Raw genomic sequence first — 18,828 nt, 5'->3', positions numbered from 1 at the left:
ACTGGGTAACTCACCTTCTGACTCCCTAAAGGTTGCCATCTATCTAAAAGGCATTAGTCAGGACTGTGATGGAAACTCTGATAGCACCTTCCAAACTCATGACCACTCCCATCTAGAAGGCCAAGAGAAGCAGATAAATGGGAACTGTCATCTGGAAGTTCCCCACCATCCTGACTTGGAAATATATCTTTATTCCTTCACTGTCAATGGGTTAAATTCCTGGAATTGACTCCCTAATGGCATTGTGGGTCTACCAGCAGCACATGGACTGCAGTGGTTACAGGCAGAGGCTCATCATCACCTTCTCAAGAGCAACTGAGTACAGGCAATAAATGCTGGCCATCCAGCAATATCTATGTTCCATGAAGGAATAGAAAAAAGGAAGAAATCCTCAAGGTAACAGGTACGTGGAGGACCTCCAGACACTAGGCACTGCTTATCACTAGGGAGAAGATGATTACATGGTCTTGGCCTTCTAAGACTTTGTGGAAAATGCACAGATCAGAAACACCAGCCAGGTTTGTCCGAGGCAATCATTGGATCAGAGGATAGAAGAATCCACCAACATTATCAACACCATGTTGGCTCCAGGATACCTGCATCGATAAGTCTTCAGAGACAGATTAATAACAGCCATGGAGACTAAGTACACTCTGTCCTTGCTGGGTGTGTGCATAGATTTGCACTCCATCCTCTAGTCACAGAATGAATCACGAGGTGGAAGGGGGTAGGAGAAACAAACAAATTCAGACTTAATCAAAGTGCTCCATTCTCTCTGGGAGAGTTTGGTATCAGAGGGCACAGACTGGAGGTAGCAACCACATATTGGCCTCCCCTAATGCTTCTTTACAGCAAAGTCAAGAGGTGCCAGACAATGGGGCAAAGGGATGGAAAAGGTCAATGGAGACCACCAGACAGCAGTGAAGGATGACAGAGAGAGACTGACAGTGAAGGTACGGTGCACAATGGAATACCGAGGGGAGCAGTAATATGGCTCAATCATAGCAATGTGACATCAGGTTGGATCGAAATTGGGATGGAAGTTATTTTTTCATTAATTAAATGCAGACTTGAATTTCTGAGGACCTTTTTCTTAGGATGAACACACCCTCGCATTAACCGTGTGATTAGTCTTGACAGCCTAAAGGTGAAAGTAGAACAGGTAGTTTAATGTTATATCATCATAAATCCAACTGCTTTTAGATCAGCATTTTTTCACTTGTCACAATGCAACTATGAATCAAAAGCCATTAAGGTTATCACAAAGCCATTCTGATACTGCAAAGGGGGTAAACCATGAAATGCAAGACCTCAATTGTAAATAGGAATAGGTGAAGACTGTTCCGCTGTGATGTACAGAGTGATACATTCTTGAAGTTTCAGTGAAAATTTAAAATTTATTGAGGATGGGAAAAGGCCGTTGATCATACAAGTCTATCTCTGTCCTGTGCATCACTTCAGGCAGCTACCTTTAGATTGTACTCCTCAAATACATGCTCTAGAATCATTGAACCATTTATATGCATATGCTGGAGAATAATTTCAATAATGCCATGAGATATTTCTATTGCAGAAAATTGGGACTAGTGTAGGTAGTAATGTATCTTTTAGTGGTATAGATTTGATGAGCCAAAGGGCCTATTCTATATTGTATAATTCTTTGATTCTAATGTCTTTTTCTGCTTGTGCACTAAGGTTCTCTGTGGAATTGATTAACATTGAGCTTGGCACTTCAAAATTGATGATCTTTTATACAAGACAAATATCTGGAATGTGGAGGATTCACACAAATTGGTACCTCTGAAGGTGTATTCAAACTAACAGAGTTCAGATTACAATTGTTGGGTGAATGTGTTACATATTTGTTAACTTAATTACATGATCGCAATTTTCCTAAAACATGAAACCAAAAGATCCAGAAATGTGCATTTAGATGTGAGAAGTAGATTAGCAGTTAACCTGCATGGGCAGGGAATCAGTTTGATTGTGTTGACAGCAGTACTCTGAGCTATGAGATGACTCCATCAATGGAGTTTATTTTCGGCTGGGGCAATCAGTGATGGGCAAAAAATGCCAGCTGGGCTGATGGTGGCCAAACCCAATTAATGAGCTTGGAAAAAAAATTGTTCCATGAGACTGATATTTTAAAAGCAGAGATAAATATGAGAAATATATCAGTTCTGTAAAAACGTAGAGTCTTGTGATCTAAATCAGCTCATGAGGACTTGTTCTAATTCAGTTCCAGAGTTTACTTTATCAACTAGCTTTCGATTTGGGGTCAAAGGTTTAACTCAGTGCCCTTAGGAAATTAAGATAAATTTGTCATGCAAAAACATCAATTTCTAAATCCACCATAACGACTATTTACAAACAATGAATAGTTAATATTCTATAAATATTTCTCAGGATAAACTGCATTATTTTCATCGAATAAAGTTTGACAGGTCTGAAGTTGTTACATCTGTCATTTTGAATACAGATGTTATACATGCCTGCATCTAATTTACCAATAAGTCCCCAGTATCTTGCCAAATATGTATCCTCCAGTCAACAGCATGAGAACACATTATCTGCTTTTAATATCTTACTGCTGTTTATGGGAGCTTGCTGGGTGCAAATTGGATGCTACATTTCCTACATTTTAACAGCTATTGCATTTACAAAGTAATTAATTGCATATGAATGGTTTTGGATGCCCAGTGGCCAATTAAGGAGTCAGTGACATTCAAAAAACTGAATGCCATGAATCAACACAAATCTCAGTGTCACTGTCACTCTGCTCAGTTCCTGACCCAAGCTCTACTTCATGGGGGATGCTAAATGGAAGCAATTTTTAGCAAGAAGTAGTAAAATCATTGGCAGCATCTCTAGGTTACAAGGGAAGTATTGCGAAGGATGTGGATCTGGCTGTACACCTCTCTTTTCAACAGCAGGTACACTAATCCAATGAGACGGGATAACTTGAAAAATAAGCAAGCACATAAAAAGAATTGTTATGATCCTAGTCAATATTACTACCGGCTTAACCAGATCCCAGAATAAAATCTGGCTTGATAGATCACTTTTGTTTATTAATTTAACCTGGCAATCTTTCATTGAAACTGAAACACACAAGGCTGCAGATTTGGATATAACAATAAAACAGAACTTTTAATGCACAAAGGAAATAAAAATAAAACAAATCAAATCAAGTTATCTAAACATGACAGTTGAAAGGTTATAAAATAAATAGCAAAACAAAATGCCCAAATTTCTCTGCAACACTATCACTTTGTAGGTAATCAAAACCCAGGGAAATTTTCCTTCTCTGTCCAGTCTGTGGGTTTGACTGAACTGCTTCTTCTCAGTTCCTGTCCTGCGAACCTTTTTCACTTGACTGGTCACACAGCTGAGATCTTAGACTTTCCAGTTTGTTAATAATCTGCAGAGTTTCAATTAAACGTTCCTGAGACTAGAAGTTTCACAACTAAACTCTTTTACTGAGATAACATATTCTCTTAACTGATCCAACCAAGATGAGAGACAACACTTACTTCAGCCAGCTTTCCTTTGAACCGAAACAAAAAGTCTTTAAGCTTATTAAGAATTGTTTTTAAAAACTTGCTCATCCTAAATTCTGCTACAGCTAATAGCTGAATGTTTACTCTAACCGGTCATAAACCTACATATTATAAACAAACCTGCATGAACACTGTTGGAGGCTTTGTAGTCACCTGCTCTGACACATACTGGTTTTAAATAATGGTTCTGGAAAGACTGACCTAGTTAATATTTAAAACCCTTCACAAAATATCACGAACATCCAAATATCTTTATTTTGAAATCCGATGGTTTCAAAAAATGTCTATATATATTTGCATACATAAAAGATTCACGCACTGTTTTTCAAAATTCCAAAAATATATTTTTAACTTTTAACATTTATCTTTCATGCATTACAAACAAAATTGTTCATTCTATTTGAACATTAAATGTTAAAAGTTATCACGGAAATATGCAGAACTGAAAGCTAATCATATGCCACAAATCTTGGATTGACTTGAAAGCAACTTTGTAATTTTGTATCGGTAAGCCAACTGAAATAGAGATGTAGAAACATCTGGAGATATAGAATCACTATAGTGCAAAAAGAGGCCATTCAACCCATTAGGTCTACACTGACCCTCCAAAGAGCAACTCACACTGACCCACATCCACCCATCCCTGTAACACCACACAAGATTTTATCATGGCTAATCCACCTAACCTACACATTCCTGAACACTACAGGACAATTCTTAGCATGACCAATCCACCGAAACAACACATCTCTGGACTGTTGGAGGAAACCCAAGCAGTGATGGGGAGGAATATGCAAACTCCACACACACAGTCACCTACTGCTGGAATCGAACCAGGGTCTCTGGTGCTGTGAGGCAGCAGTGCTAACCACTGAGTCACCATGCCATCCTCTGTTTTCAAATGTGAGCAGCAGTAACCGTGGAGTATAAAATTGACCATAGCTTAATATTTAGGCCAATCCTATTAGTAACTACGGTATATACATCCAAAGATGGATTTCTAGAGCATGCATTTTCTTTTTAGTGAAACAGCTATTAACTTCGTAGATCGCTGGTTTTGTGTCCAGTTCTAGATATCAAACTTCAGGAAAGATGAAGCGGGTATAGATGAGGTTTATCAGGCTGATACCAAGAATCAGGTGATTATATATGTGGAGAGACTAGAATAGCTGAGTTAATTTTCCTTTGAGCAGGGAAGTTTAAAGGAGACTTAACAGATGTATTGAAAAATATCGACGACTTCTCATGGAGCAAGCAGGAAGAAATCATTCCTTTCAGCAAGTGGATCAGTAACATTAAAGATTTAAACAATCAACAAAGGATCTGAAGGGAAGAAGTGAAGAATATTTTTAAATGCAGAGAAATGTTAGAATCTGGAATAGACTACTGGAAAATATGATAGAGTCAGATTCAATGGAAAATTTATTAAAAATTTGGACATATAATTGAAGAAGATTAATTTGCAGAGTTTGGCAGATAAAGCTGGGATGCAATTTTAAATTAGGAGACAGTGAGGTCTGCAGATGCTGGAAATCAGAGTTGAGAGTGTGTTGCTGGAAAAGCACAGCAGGCCAGGCAGCATCTGAGGAGCAGGAAAATCGATTTTGTTCCTGATGAAGGGCTCTGGCCCAAAACGTCAATTTTCCTGCTCCTTGGATGCTCCCCAGCAACACACTCTCAACTGCAATTTTAAATTGTCTAGGTCTTTCAGTGAGCCAAAATCAGGCTGAATGGCCTAAATTCAGTGTCACATGATACAAAACAGATTATAGGGAGTACCTGTTGCCAGTCTTCAGAGTGCCAGTCTGGAGGGCAGTTGAACTGATTGCAGGCTTGCACATTGTCAGGTTTTGGCTGAGGACAATTCTTCTCACTGAGGATAACCGTTTCACTACTTTCACGAACTAAAAGGTGCATACAGTACACATCCCTGGTCTGTAGACCTACTCCACAGCTGGACGAACAGGCACTCCATTTTCCAAATTCCCACCTGTCGGAAAGACAACACACAAGTATTGTCAATTTGCTTTAAATTGGAAGATTAATGGCAAGTGCGCATTTCTCACACTTCTTGGAGGTAAAAACATAGTTTTCAACAAGAAAATGTGGCTGTCTTGTCAGAAGTGGTCACCTGTAAGTCTAGTATTCTATGACTAAATGTAAGTATAATGATCCTTGACTAATTTATTCCTGATGAAGGGCTTTTGCCCAAAACGTTAATTTTGCTGCTCCTCTGATGCTGCCTGAACTGTTGTGCTCTTCCAGCACCATAAATCCAAAAAATTACATTAATGATCTGGCAGGATATCACAATACCTAAAAGCCTTTCAGCTTATTGGCCCAAGCAGTGGCAAAGATTACGGATTGTCACCATGAACAGAAATTTGTGGGCAGCACAGTGGATCAGTGCTTAGCACTGCTGCTCCATAGCACCAGGGACCCAGGTTTGACACCAGCCTCAGGTGACTGTCTGTGTGGAATTTGCACTTTCTCCTCCTGTTTGCGCAGGTTTCCTCCAGATGCTCTGATTTCCTTCCACACTCCAATTTTTTGCAAGTTAGGTGGATTGGCCATGCTAGATTGCCCTTAATGTTCAGGGTGCAGGCTAGGTGGATTAGCCATGGGAAATGTAGAGCTATGGGGATCCAGTAAAGGGCTGGCTCTGGATGGGATGATCTTCGGAGGATCGGTGTGAACTTGATGGGCCAAATGGCCTGCTTCCACATTATAGGGATCCTATGATTCGCCAACTCAACACTACTGTGCATTTCTACTGGGATCGTTGGAGCCAGGATTTCACAGGGATGCTGAGCCTCTGTGGGGGAATCCCCAACAGAGTAAATTCATACAGGATGGGGCACATCACACCTTACGAGTTGCTGTATGATGACTTTAAAGTTTCAGTTTGAGTGTTAGTAAACAAATGTTAGTGGGTGAAGTAGACTGTGGGGTAGCCAACTCTGAGGGAGAGGTAGCCAGTGGCTAGGTAGGGTAGGGATATCTAGGGAAGCTGAGAGATGTGGGGATAGGCAGGCTGGGTGGGTCGGTAGTGCAATTAGGTTGGGTGTGGACAGTTCAATGGGAGTTGACAGTCTGACTAGGGGTAGCTGGGCAAAATTGTGGGGGTATTCAAGACTGCTCAGGGAGGTTATCGGGTCAGGAGGGCAAGTCTTATCAAGTCAACTAGGTTGTCAAGTAGTCACTTCACACAAGAGTACCTCAGAGATTGTGTGCATTTCAAGTGCATTTCAAGTGCAACCTTTCCAAACACTTTTAGAATAAATGCTTCAAAACTTAGTGGAAACACATTGAATTTGACCTGAATGTGTCTCTCCTAAACCAGTCCAGACTAAGACACCAAAACTAAAAGGTAAGATGTTCACAGTTTACATGGTAGTTGGGGCAGGTGTGGTAGTCATTTTTGAGGGTGATATCCATGTCAGATTAGCAGAGTAATTAGGTCAAAGAGTTGGGATGTGAGTGTGGGATGATAGTGGGAATCAAGTATGCAACTTTCCAAATGATATATTAGGTTTTAGTCTGTCTGACGTTTCCTGGATGATTATCGAGGTAAATACTATGAAGCTCTCTGAAATTTCTGAATCTTGGATATATCTGTGTAGGGTAAAAAATGAGGTCTGCAGATGCTGGAGATCACAGTTGAAAATGCGTTGCTGGTTAAAGCACAGCAGGTCAGGCAGCATCCAAGGAATAGGAAATTTGACGTTTTGGGCATAAGCCCTTCATCAGGAATGAGGAGAGGGTGGCAGGCAGGTTAAGATAAAAGGTAGGGAGGAGGGACTTGGGGGAGGGGCGATGGAGATGTGATAGGTGGAAGGGCCTGAGATAGAAATGGAAAGGTCTAGGAAGGGGAGGGAGGAGTCTGAGACAGTCCAGGTGAAGCCTGAGATAGAAATGGAAAGGTCTAGGAAGGGGAGGGAGGAGTCTGAGACAGTCCAGGTGAAGCCTGAGATAAAAATGGAAAGGTCTAGGCCAGAGATAGAAATGGAAAGGTCTAGGCCTGAGATAGAAATGGGGACATCTACTATAAACCGACTGACTCCCACAGCTTTCTGGACTACACCTCCTCCCACCCTGCCCCCTGTAAAAACTCCATCCCATATTCCCAATTCCTTCGTCTCTGCTGCATCTGCTCCCAGGAGGACCAGTTCCAACACCGCACAGCCCAGATGGCCTCCTTCTTCAAGGATCGCAGATTCCCCCCAAACGTGGTCGACGATGCCCTCCACCGCATCTCCTCCACTTCCCACTCCTCTGCCCTTGAGCCCCGCTCCTCCAACCGCCACCAAGACAGAACTCCACTGGTTCTCACCTACCACCCCACCAACCTCCGTATACAGCGTATCATCCGCCGTCATTTCCGCCACCTCCAAACGGACCCCATCACCAGGGATATATTTCCCTCCCCTCCCCTATCAGCGTTCCGCAAAGACCACTCCCTTCATGACTCCCTCGTCAGGTCCACACCCCCCACCAACCCAATCTCCACTCCCGGCACCTTCCCCTGCAACCGCAGGAAATGTAAAACTTGCGCCCACACCTCCTCCCTCACATCCCTCCAAGGCCCCAAGGGATCCTTCCATATCCGCCACAAGTTCACCTGTACCTCCACACACATCATCTATTGCATCCACTGCACCCGATGTGGCCTCCTCTACATTGGGGAGACGGGCCGCTAACTTGCGGAACGCTTCAGGGAACACCTCAGGGACGCCCGGACCAACCAACCCAACCACCCCGTGGCTCAACACTTTAACTCTCCCTCCCACTCCACCAAGGACATGCAGGTCCTTGGACTCCTCCACCGGCAAAACATAACAACACGATGGTTGGAGGAAGAACGCCTCATCTTCCGCCTGGGAACCCTCCAACCACAAGGGATGAACTCAGATTTCTCCAGTTTCCTCATTTCCCCTCCCCCCACCTTGTCTCAGTCGGTTCCCTCAACTCAGCACCACCCTCCTAACCTGCAATCTTCTTCCTAACCTCTCCGCCCCCACCCCACTCCGGCCTATCACCCTCACCTTGACCTCCTTCCACCTATCACATCTCCATCGCCCCTCCCCCAAATCCCTCCTCCCTACCTTTTATCTTAACCTGCCTGCCACCCTCTCCTCATTCCTGATGAAGGGCTTATGCCCGAAACGTCGAATTTCCTATTGCTTGGATGCTGCCTGACCTGCTGTGCTTTAACCGGCAACACATTTTCAACTATATCTTTTTAGGGTCCCAGAAAGCTGAAAATATTGCCTATTGGAATCTGAATCTGTCCAGTTAATTCCCATGAAGGTGCATGCATTAGGTATTCCACAGAGTCATGTTGTCCATCTTCAATTGTACATCTAGTCTCTGATAATCTGAGAATTTGAAGATTGGATGCATTTTGTGTGATTTCAAGGGTTTAACAGTAATCTGTGCAATGAAATCTTGATGTGGATGCTGTTGTAGTGTGTCACGTGCAAGTTCTGCTAACCCTTCACTGTAATGAACAAATTTATCAGCCAATTTTGGTCACAAGGCATTGAAAATAAGGCAAACATTGCGATTAAGGAAATAATTGTTGCAACACATCTGCCAACAGAATAGTTAATTCCTCACCACTTGGTAGATAAAGAGAAAGGAAGATATGATTGAGGATATTTGAAAATTAATTTATTTTGAGAGAAACTAAATCGGGGCAAGCATTTTATCTTCAGAGTACAGATAAATCACACATAGATCCTTCAGTCAAGACTGATTGGTCTATATCAAGCTCTGACAGGGCTCCGAGGAGGTGAGAGTCAAAAAGTGTGGCACTAAAAAAGCACAGCAGGCCAGGCAGCATCTGACGAATTGACGTTTCAGGCATAAGTACTTCATCAGGAATGCGTCTGCAATCCTCACTTTCTCCTAGCCATTAAAGAGGTGTGATAATTTATTAAGTAATATTAAATAATTATTCTTACATTGTTTTAAAGAGATGTGGTCATCATCGTTGAACATGAATGCAATGCAGTGCAATGCTGTTCACATTCAATGATGCATTCTTGCCCAATGCTGTTAGCTAAACCCATTAAGTCTGACTTCCCAAACTTCTCCAAATCTCAGATAGTATTATGGAAATGTATTATTTCAGTTGGAATGTGTTAAATAGTTTTAAAAGGAAATTACTATGAATTTTATTTGGTTATTATTGATGACAAAAGCGACAGCTTTTAAATTACTCTGCACGTACTAAAGCTTTGACAATTAAGAGGTGTTTTGGGCTAGTAATGCAACACAACCGTTCCTTCTAAACTTATAAGAAAGCCTGTTATAAGCCTTTGATAAATCAAGTCTATATAAATCACTATGTTTTGTTCACAGCACAAACTAATTGAAGGTGATGACAAGCGGTTTCCTCCCTGGTCTCTTCTAAGCAAGCTTAGAGTTGACCATCAGCAGCTTGAGTCAGTTTTCATTATTTCACTTCATGGATTTCTTCTGCTAAGCAGATTGGTTGATTTAATGTTTTGATGCGAATGCAATTCATCCTCAAATTCATCAATGGATTGCTTCAAAAATCGGTTGATGTCTAGAACAGTAATGTATCTAAAGGTGTCTCTCCTGTGATTTTGTATATAACTGTATTTCTTTGCTACTCAACAGAAAGACGGCTGTGATCTGGCATTATTGAATTTACTCACATTTTTCATAGCTCTGAAGTCTCAAGCTCCAACAAATTTGAGATATATGAAAAATTGCACAACCATTTCCCACGATAACCATGGCTGTGGAATTAGATTAGACTTACAGTGTGGAAACAGGCCCTTCGGCCCAACAAGTCCACACCGACCCGCCGAAGCGCAACCCACCCATACCCCTACATTTACCCCTTACCTAACACTACGGGCAATTTAACATGGCCAATTCACCTGACCCGCACATCTTTGGTCTGTGGGAGGAAACCGGAGCACCCGGAGGAAACCCACGCAGACACGGGGAGAACGTGCAAACTCCACACAGTCAGTCGCCTGAGGCGGGAATTGAACCCAGGTCCCTGGCGCTGTGAGGCAGCAGTGCTAACCACTGTGCCACCGTGCTGCCAACCACCTTATCGACAGAGTTCATTGGAATTGCAATTTAACACGCATTTCACAACAGCTGTAATCTGCATTCTAGTATTTTTAAGTGGCTGAGACAACAGTTGAAGGTTTGTGGAAAAAGACCAAGCTCCTTCAAAGCTTAACATTTATTACCATATTAATTGCTGCAGTTCTCTAGATTTATCTGCATTAACACATACCTTCCAGGTGTCAGATTCACTTTGGGGTAACTGAATCTTCCAATTTTTACACAGGTAAGATTACTGCTGTAATACCCAATCATTTTCATGTCAGATTATTCACTCTCATGTCAACTTATGTTAATGTAATTTAATATCAGCTTATAACATCTCAAAACAAAGCCCTAATATACAGTATCACACAGCAGGCCTCAGCTTATATCTTTAGAGTTCTACTTATTGTAAATTAGGTCGATAGATTGTACAGAATGAGCTGTGAATAAAATATCCACTTTTCTTTTAAAAAATGGCATCAAAATAATGTCCTCCCTCCATTTTTAATGGTTCAATCTACATGATCTGTTGCAGCAAATCCCAATCTTTGCATTTCTCATCATGAAACATCATGAAATGTCTTGGCAGGTTGAAAACTGTAAATTACCTTTTTTTTATACGCATGATACCAATTGCATGATAGTCATTTCAAAGGTACTTTTGATGAGCTGGTTTATTCAGGAAGAAACCCCACTCTGATTTTAAATGGTGTAGTAATATTGTAAATGTTTTTGTAAAGAACTGAAGTCGCCACTTGCTTTATTTTTTCATATCAGTACAAGAAAATCAGGATGAGGGTCTTCCTGTTGCTTTCTTCCCTACACTTCCACAAAATGGTCTTCAAAATTTTACTCTTAAGCACAGCTCCTTTTCTAACTATAACTGACACTCAGCCTGCCTAAAACAAAGTTCCAGTCTCCATTACCAAATGTAGGAGAAAGTGAGGACTGCAGATGCTGGAGATCAGAGCTTACTGCATCCGCTGCACCCGATGTGGCCTCCTCTATATTGGGGAGACAGGCCGCCTACTTGCAGAACGTTTCAGAGAACACCTCTGGGACACCCGGACCAACCAACCCAACTCAACACTTCAACTCCCCCTCCCACTCCACCAAGGACATGCAGGTCCTTGGACTCCTTCAATGCCAGACCATAGCAACACGACGGCTGGAGGAAGAGCGCCTCATCTTCTGCCTAGGAACCCTCCAACCACAAGGGATGAACTTAGATTTCTCCAGTTTCCTCATTTCCCCTCCCCCACCTTGTCTCAGTCAAATCCCTCGAACTCAGCACCGCCTTCCTAACCTGAAATCTTCTTCCTGACCTCTCCGCCCCCACCCCCACTCTGGCCTATCACCCTTACCTTGACCTCCTTCCACCTATCGCATTTCCAACGCCCCTCCCCCAAGTCCCTCCTCCCTAACTTTTATATTAGCCTGCTGGACACACTTTCCTCATTCCTGAAGAAGGGCTCATGCCCGAAACGTCGACTCTCCTGCTCCTTGGAAGCTGCCTGACCTCCATTACCAAATGTCCCAAGCTTATGCTGGAAGTGCTGAGCATGCCAAACTGCCCCACTGTGTGTTTTCAGAGGAGTGAGGAAGCTTAGCTGTTCTTCCAATTTTAGCCAACTGGAACATTAATTAACATTGGTAAATATCAGTATTAAATTGGCGGTAGAAGCAACTCAGACATTCTGTGGACAGGTACCATAGTCAATTGTTTGGAGGCTTGGGATATTACTGGAGATCTGGCTGAAGACACCCGCCAGTATTCAAAGTTAATAATCGCACAACACCAGGTTACTGTCCAACAGGTTTATTTGGAAGCACTACCTTTCAGAACATTGCTCCTTCATCATGGTGTAACCTGGTGTTGTGTGATTTTTAACTTTGTACATCCCAGTCCAACACAGGCACCTCCAAATCCAATATTCAACATCTGACACCAGGGAGCAAGTTTAGTGAAGAGTCTAGAGTCCAACCAATTCAGCAAACAATTGGGATGGTAAATACCTCCTTTCAATTGGGACTGAATAGGACTGAAGCCGAGGCCAGCAAAGGTTTCAAAAGTTCTTATTTTCAGTTGTTTGTTGTGTAACTATGTAACTCAAAGAGTTACAATGACAAGACAACAACGAGGACTATAAGCAAGAGGGTGAAGGAAAGGATCTCTATGCAAAGGTTCTCCAAATTGGTTAAGGGGAGTTACTGAATAACCCATTGAAAGTTTGCTAGAACAGCAGAGAATAGCCTGTAAAGATCCCACAGGAGGAGGTTTGAGAGAGAGACACAGCACTCAGCTGATCCAGATGGAGATGGGATTGCTGTTCGCCAACCCAGCTTAAGCCTCACCAGTGTTTGGAGAGAAAGGTTCACAGCTCATACATACATACATTTTGGTTTATGAATGGAAGTAGTTCACATTTTTGGCCAATATGATTACACCTGTGAATACAATTCCAGTAGCCTGGGTGTTAATGAGCATTCATAATATGTTAATGAATGCAAAACATGACAGTGCTGTGCCTTTGAGAGAGATTTGTGCTTTCTCTCTTGTAGAGAGGCATTGCTACAGTGATACGGAATGTCTGCTTCAGAAGCAATGCGTAAACAGCTTTGAGCTCCCTGACTGTGTTTTTTAAAATCTGATAAAAGAAACATGAGTTGTTGGAGTGAGGCTCACACAGAGCCAGGGTTTTAGCTGTGGTTTCAGTTGGGGTTCAGAGTTGGCTGCTGAAGCTGTTAGATATAGTTTGCTCTCTGCTTCTAGATTGTTTCTTTCGGTGTTCCTTTCTTCTGGACTGGAGGAGATAGCCCATGAGAAAAATTGGTTTTGCTGAATTTGCCTTTGCCAAGGATATGTTAATGGGATGCTATTATATTGGAACAGTCGATGATTCACAGTTAAATAATATATTATTTTATTAAGTCTTTCAACTGAGTTTAAGTTTGCCAATTTTTGATTTTTTTTGTTTGCATTTTAATTGTGTTATAAGAATAAAGTATATTTTGCTAAAGCCTAGCAGTGGATTGATCAAATCATGTCTGGAAGTTGCCTCTAAATAAAATAAAAGTTTGGATCTAAGCTGTCTCCTTGATGTCGAAGGAGTTTGGTCAGGTTCATTACCAAAACAGGTTCCCACCAATAACAATTAGGAAAAACAACCTGCCTGCAAGGTTCTCAGAACTAAACAGCAAGCATGCAATCTGCCATCTGGGAGCAGAACCTGTGTATACCACCCATTACATTGCTACACCTGCCTTTCCAAACACTCTGGGCAGGCCGGGAGATTCTGCCCATCATCTTACACTTAGAAATAATGTAGCCAACATGTTTCTGGTATAAAAGATAATAGGTCTGATTAATAGTAGATCAGTAGAAACTGAAGAATTACTAACATGAAAACAATTTTTTTTGAAAAAAAAGCATTTCAGGCATCACTACAGGTATTTGTATCCATTCCCCTTCCGGGACTTTCTAATCTGAATGCCCCCACCTGCAATCCACAAACTTGGAGCTCTCAATCCAACCATCAAAGAGTTCTCAACTGATCTTCCTTGGGAATTCCAGATCTAATGGAGTGCTTTTCTCACAGAGAGTTCAGTGTGTTGTCGGCCCAGGAAAGCAGGCAGCACTGTCAGCTTCGAAACCAAAATCAAAGCCTGAATGCCTGACAGCTACAAACTACATAATAATCTATCCAGTGTCCTCTTCCTTCCTCAGGGATTACCTACTGCTTATGTTGTACATTTAATGTACTGGGATGAATTGACATACAGGGATAACTTTCATAACCCATAAACTAATAGTCTCAGCAGCTGAACCATGGAGTGAATAACCGAGATGAGTCACAATGAGTCTCATAAATTTCCAAATAATCTAAATATCTTTTCAGATGCTGAGAGGCTGATCGTATTTTTTTCTTTCAGCTTACTTTATTTCAACTTCTGGTTTGCTCTCTCGATGTGATTTATTTTATTTGGGACAATTTCAAGTACTAACATTTAGACTGGAACATTCCAAGCTTAATTCGACAGTATTAAGAACTCATAACCATCTTACTGATTCTACAACAGACTCCTGTTTCATAAATATGTAGCTTTAGGCTTGTGTTTTATTGTTCACATTTAAATCTGTACAGATAAAAGAGGATAACATTAGGAAATTGAAAATTGTGTTTAGGGGTTTAAATAGAAAATGTCCAACGGTAGGCCCAGGCTGATACAGCTATGCACATGTTAAATCTATTTTCAATTCAAAGCTTTACTATCACAGTTAACATCAAATTTTGAAATTTGCACATGAGTCGCAGTGGTCATCATTAAACTCATTGTTAGTTTAGCAGCAAAATCTGAACAATAATCTTTCCATTTTTTACATCGCTAGAGTTGGTATCACTGCCAGCAAAATTGGCCATTAATTTGTTTTGTAGCTCAGACTAGGACAGTAGCGATGAACAGTTTTCTAAGCAGACACGCTGGTCAGATGGTATTGTAGCCACTATTAAAATTACTTGAAAAGAAGAACATTTTCAGTACTGATGGGAAACTGCAGGAGTACTTTTCATCCCCACTGCCATGCCATAATTTAATCACCAACTTACACTCTTCATTACATTGCTACTTTCCAGTTCAAAGGTCTTGTTTCCAATAAGTATTTACCTTTCTCACTTTCATAAGTTTTAATCCTCTGAATGCAGCAGAAACAGTGACAGCAGAACTTCAGGATTTGTTCAAGGACATTAAAGTGGCACCAAATAGAAACTGAATGAAACATATTTCCATACTCAATTTCTACCTTCATTAGTGCTGGAAGGAGGAAAAGATTGCAGGAAGGATTGGCAGGAGAATGAGGTTGCAGGACAGTGGGGGAAAAGAGACTGCACAATGGTGAATGGTAGGGAATAAGTTTGGAATGGGAAAGTCCATTGTTTGAAGGGTGGTGGGGGAGGAGGATAAGGTGATTGCACTTTTGGAGTTAGAAATTGCAGCACCAGAGAGAGACTGCAGAATGGGAGGAAGTTATAATGGATGAAGGGGGAAGAAAGAGGTGAGAAGGTCTAGAATGATCAATCTTTCATTTTCTGTTTCATGAACCTCTCAGAGAATTCTACTTTGAACACAGCAGTAATTAATTCTGAACTCAAATTATTTAGCACACATATGGGACAAAACAATCTCTCTCCCTTATTTGGGTTTCACTTTTCTGCTTTCAGTTATTCACAAGAAAGAATTTTTACCTAGTTTGGCCTAAGGCTTTGGCCTTTTATTGCTCTTTAACTCATACATGATGTAGAGTAATTTCTTTGTACCCAGCAGTTAGCTTGAATAAAACAGTGGTGGGTTGATGGGATGATGGTGGTGACCTGGTAACTTTGCTGGTTCACTCAAAGTTCTTCTGGAGAAAACGGACAAAGAAACTTCCTGAGGTACTGTTCCCTGCCAACAGAGGCATGTAAATCACCTCATTGGTAATACAGTGTTGGTTTTTTTTTGATGTTGAGTTCTTTTCCTTCTTTATCACATTTCAGTCAGAATCTTTCTCAAAATATATAAGACTTCTCTGGAATAATGAGGGCTTTGTTAGGATTGTTCACGGTACCTCATTCCCTAGATATTTATAAATAATATTTTTTCAAAGGTTTTGGTAACATTAATCTCTTAACTGCAGGTTCTGACTACATGCATTGTGTTTGCTGATAGATTGACTGAAAGGCCAGACAAATGGAGACAGACTTTGTAACGAACAAAAGTCTTTACACAATGCAAGTTCAATATAAATTTCTCAGTGGTTCTATCATTTTTCTGTGCAGCCACCCAGAAATACAAACATTATAATAGAAGTTTGCTGCAGTTGATAGATATGGAAGGCCAAAATAAATTTCTCAAAATGGAGTATCGATTTTGAAATCAGTCTATTCTTATAGTTCATAGTTGCAAAATATAAAATTATTCGCTGCTCTGAAATTTCCTCATTAATATTAAATTATGGATCCCAGCAGATATTTTGTTTTTTTTTGCACATAAGAAATGCAACGAAAACAAAAATCACCAAGTGGTACTCATACATGCTAAATTATGGTGAAAACAAATGGATTGCCGAAAAAGTTAGCAAGAGGAGTGAAGAATCTAGAGGAGCATCACCCAGAGACAATCCCAAAAGAGGTGGTGGCATTGTGGTAGAGTCACTGGATTAGAAATCCAGAAATCCAGGCCAAAAATATGGAGACGTTGACTCGTAACTTACCAGGGTGGATAATGAGATCTAAATTCAATGAAAAAATCTAAAATAAAAAGCAAGCCTCATGATAACCATATAACTGTTATTATTTGTGATAAGAACTCATCTGGTTCACTAATATCTTTCAGGGAGAAAATATGCCCCCCGTAAGAGGTCTAGCACACATCATAGCTCTCGGTCGTGTGTTTCACTTCTGGACAATTAGAGATGAACAATAAATGCTGCCCTGGCTTGCAATACTTGAATCTCATGAATGAACAAAGGGAAAAATATACTTATGTACCGTCTTTACATCAATGTTGCATGTAGGGATTCAGCCTCTTGAGTCTTCCCTTTGACTGTAAGATTTCTACCAACTGTACTTATCCACCCACTTCCATAAGTTTCAAATCCCTGCAAGTCCAAAGGTCTGTCAATCTCAGTCTTGAATATACAATAATTAAGGACCGAGCTACAACAGCAGTCTGCAGTAAAGGTTAACCACTTTTTGAATGAAGACATTTCTCCAATCTCAGTCCTAAATGGCAGAGCCGTTATCCTGAGACAGTGTCCCTGTTTTCGAGAATCTCCAGCTAAGGGAAAACAGCTGCATGGCGATTAATCTATTAAATCACTCAAAAAATCTGACATGTTCCAATGCTGCCTATGTTCCATTAAACTTCAACAAACATAGGCCTTATTTGGCCTCACCCCAGGAATCATTTCAGTGAAATTTTGTAGCACTCACGCTCAAGGGTAATTACTTCCTTCCTTAAATAAGGAGACCAAAACTGTGCACAGTTCTTCAAATGTGGTCTCACCAAAGCCCTGTACAATTGCAATATGACTTCCTTAAACCTATAATTCAGCCCTCCTGCAGTAAAGGCCAAGATACCATGCATTCTCCTCAACACAAGCTGTAACTTTACAGCAAATTCCTGTGTTTCAATCAGCCGCCTCACCCTTTTCCCACTCTTTGCCTCACCCAACTTCCTCCTGCCCTAGCCCTGAACTCGTATCATTCTCTAGATTCTCTTGTGCTTCCCCTTATGCCCTGTTCAATCTCATTTGCTCCCTCAGACCTACATCTGTTTCCTCAGCACTGTTCCCCAAAACTGCTGCTGACTCCAACTTCTCTTCATGATTTCCACCTTGACTGATAACGTTCATCATTCTCTATTCTTACGTAATGTCGCACTTTCCAACAAGTCTGCTGATATTACTCTTCCCCTGATTGACCATATCATCTTCATACAATGTCTCTCCACTATCAAACAGCTTGGTAGGATTGTTCACACTTAGTTCCATTCTTACCAGTCCAAGCATAGCTAGATTATACCATGCAGTGGCTTTTCTCCTTGCTTCTGTACCTGATCTCTGATGTTTCCCCAGGAGCAATCCTTGGCTCATTCTATTTCTCAATTCCTATTATGTTTTATAACATCATCTGAAAGCATAATGTCAATTTCTACATATATATTTACACCCAGTTGTACTTCACCACTACCTTTCTCAACTCCTCCACCATTTCTAAATGATCAGAGTGCTTATCCAACATCCAGTATAGAATGAGCAGAAATTTGATTCAATTAAATAATGGAACACTGAAGCTGTTGTTTTCAGGGCCCATCACAAGTTCCACTCCCTAATGACTGATTCTCTTCATCTCCCAGTGACCTAACTGATGCTAAACCAAACTGTTTGCAGAACTGGCATCAAGCTTGACCTCAAGGAGAGATTTGGACCAGATATCTACACCATTTACTAAAATCGCCTTCTGTTGTTGGAAACCTCTCCCATGGTTTTTGCACTTCCTTACTGGACGATTCCAATGACATCTTTCTGGCCTTCCATATTCCATGACATTGAGGCCATCCAGAAATCTGTGACTTACTTCCTTACTTGAACCAAGATCTAATAACTCATCTAATAATGTGATTGGGTTAA

At 41.1% G+C, this 18,828-nt stretch overlaps 1 protein-coding gene across 1 annotated transcript in view; it reads right to left on the bottom strand.

Moving 5' to 3' along the window:
* Window positions 1–18,828, bottom strand: part of LOC132825016 (ADAMTS-like protein 1) — a 280,127-nt gene that overhangs the window by 87,204 nt on the left and 174,095 nt on the right. Inside the window, exon 16 of the mRNA XM_060840015.1 lies at window positions 5,340–5,550. Within this exon, the coding sequence (XP_060695998.1) occupies window positions 5,340–5,550 (211 nt within the window). The remainder of the gene's footprint in view (window positions 1–5,339; window positions 5,551–18,828) is intronic.

Source organism: Hemiscyllium ocellatum, chromosome 2, assembly GCF_020745735.1.
Source record: "Hemiscyllium ocellatum isolate sHemOce1 chromosome 2, sHemOce1.pat.X.cur, whole genome shotgun sequence".
Classification (NCBI taxonomy): domain Eukaryota; kingdom Metazoa; phylum Chordata; class Chondrichthyes; order Orectolobiformes; family Hemiscylliidae; genus Hemiscyllium; species Hemiscyllium ocellatum.
The sequence above is the reverse complement of the archived record's forward strand: the minus strand, read 5'-3'. Positions and strand labels throughout refer to the sequence as shown.